This window comes from Limulus polyphemus, unplaced genomic scaffold (genome assembly GCF_000517525.1).
Source record: "Limulus polyphemus unplaced genomic scaffold, Limulus_polyphemus-2.1.2 Scaffold1462, whole genome shotgun sequence".
Classification (NCBI taxonomy): domain Eukaryota; kingdom Metazoa; phylum Arthropoda; class Merostomata; order Xiphosura; family Limulidae; genus Limulus; species Limulus polyphemus.
The window spans coordinates 122,429-124,940 of NW_013667072.1; the positions used below are offsets into that span (position 1 = coordinate 122,429).

At 36.2% G+C, this 2,512-nt stretch overlaps 1 protein-coding gene across 1 annotated transcript in view; it reads left to right on the forward strand.

Annotated features, from left to right (window-relative positions):
• The window catches only part of LOC106463692, a 22,978-nt gene that overhangs the window by 6,943 nt on the left and 13,523 nt on the right, over positions 1–2,512 (forward strand). The window contains exon 4 of the mRNA XM_022391274.1: positions 808–1,021. Coding sequence (XP_022246982.1) covers positions 808–1,021 — 214 coding nt within the window. The remainder of the gene's footprint in view (positions 1–807; positions 1,022–2,512) is intronic.

A 2,512-nucleotide genomic window follows, 5' to 3' on the forward strand; every position in this document is an offset into this window, starting at 1 on the left:
GGCGAGGTAAGCCAAAAGTGGGGCATGCCAACAGGCTTTGGCGTTATTACGGTCCAGGACATTTTAGTTGGGACGAAGTGAATAAGGGAACAAATGACGCTGCTGAAGAGGTGTCTGGTATATATAAGATGGTCACAACGTGACGGAATAATGTGTGTAGGTAGTGAGTAATTAAACTGCAGTCAGAAAGTATTGTTGAAGTTAGCGTCGTTGTTATAGCGTTGTTATAGATCGACTGTTGAAAATAAGTGTATCGGTAAAGTTATATTCAGAAAGAATAAACCCGTTTTATTAAGAAAGGACTTGTGTCGCTTAAGTATCGTGGGAACGAAGTTACGGAAAATCAACTAACGAACGGAGACGTAACACAAGCAATATTTTAATAAATATTATTAACTAGTGCTTAAGTTTAATATTATGATGTACTGATCTACTAGTTGCGATATATGTTATGGAAATAGACGAAAAAAAGGCCAATTATGCCTCAGTGATAACGTTTGCTTAAAGCCAACAGACTTATTTTACTTTTTTAATTGAAAACAAAGTATGCATAAGCGTTTGTTTAGGTATAATAAAAACAAAATCCCGTTTACCTTTTATAATAACAGCTTAGAAATATGTAGCCCCCCCCCAGAGGCACAGCGGTATGTCTGCGGACTTATAACGCTAGAATCCGGGTTTCGATACCCGTGGTGGGCAGAGCACAGATAGCCCATTGTGTAGCTTTGTGCTTAATTACAAACAAATAACAAAAAAATATGTATATATATTTGACACTCCATGTGTTCATATTTTTACTCCAACCAGGCCACATTAACAATACCGTCAACAATTTTACCCCTTTTGGAAATCTGGGACAAGAAAGATACTATGGGCACGCACTACGCTCGTAGTATAACCTATGGTGGCGATCTAGTTGCGTCGCTAAAATTCAAAGCTCAGAATTCTCGAGACAGGGAAAGGATAAAGGCTGCTGTGGAAGGGAGTTTACAAGGTGGTTCATTTGGTTTGGAGCTTAAAGGTAAGAAAACACATTACAGTCTTATTACATGTTATCAATGTCTTTTCGAAATTAAACGATAATAAAATCGACGAAATATTAGAAAACATTTAAATTATTTAAACGTACAGTAAAGACTTTCAAATTGTTTTTTTAGAGCAAAGCCATAGTTATCTGCTGGGTCCACCATGGAGAATCGAGTCCCGGATTTTAACGTTATGAGTCCATAAACTTACCGCTGTCCCATCGGGAGATCCTCCACCCTCTTATAGAAAGTCATATCGTGGACAGTTGTTATGGTTTTAAAATCTAACAAAGGGCTTGTTAGACAACCAGGGGCACTCAGAAACTTCTGTTTCTCTTCATCCCGCTAGTGGCGTTAAGAGTTGTTCTAAGGTGAATTCGGAAGATTTACTAAGGCGAATAAAACTTTTAGTGCATACTGAGTTTGAATGAGAGTGTGAACGTTAAGCTCGCGGATTGTTGATAAACGTGCGTGACACGGGGCTTACAGAAAGTCAAAAGAATCCAAAATTTATCAGAGTGAGTGTATCACTTTGGGCCCCCCAGTGGCACAGCGGTATGTCTGTAGACTTACAACGCTAGAATCCGGGTTTTGATACCCGTGGTGGGCAGAGCACAGATAGCCCATTGTGTAGCTTTGTACTTAATTACAAACAAGTATCACTTTGGTTCAATTGTGTGATTACACGAGGTGATGAAGATAGATTAGCCTAGCAAAATCGTAATTGCTTCAAAATTTTACATTATACTTTATTATAAAAACATGACAATTATAATATGAAAATAACGCTTCTTTTCTGTCTGGTTAATTATTGTTTTGTCTGCCGATGGAACAGTGGTAAATTTACAGACTTACAACGCTAAAATTCTGGGTTCGATTCCCCCGCGGTTGACATAGGCACGCACCACCATTTCGTATAGATTAATATCGTTTGAAATGAAGACTGTTGAAATCGGATCATTCAAATTAAATCATCATAAAAAATAATTCTGATTTTTAAATGACCTAAATAAGTTGATAATAAGTACAATTCTTTACTTAATTTCGATCATACCATAACAGTTACTGTTCGTGAAATTGGTGATATTATATTGGTCCAATTGCAGCTGGCCTGATGAACACAGGTACTGGTGGAAATGCCTCGTTGACACTAAATATGGCACATGTAGTGTTGTTGACATATTATTATTATTTGCTTTCAGTTTTCACTTATAAGTCATGAGAATTAATAGTCACAGATATTAATAAAGTTTATTTTTAATTTTGAAGATATACATAGGTAGGCTAAAAGTACACCCAATAAAACATGTATATCTAATTTTTTCCCAAAGAAGTTAACTCTTCAAAAATTCTGTGATTGTGAAAAAAAAAAACCAATCAAAACTACTTGCACGCTTCCTTTTTCATCCTTTTCTTTTGTTAGTTTCACCAGACAATATAATGTTATGTATCTGCTTGTTTGTTAATTTCCGGTATAAATAATTTCC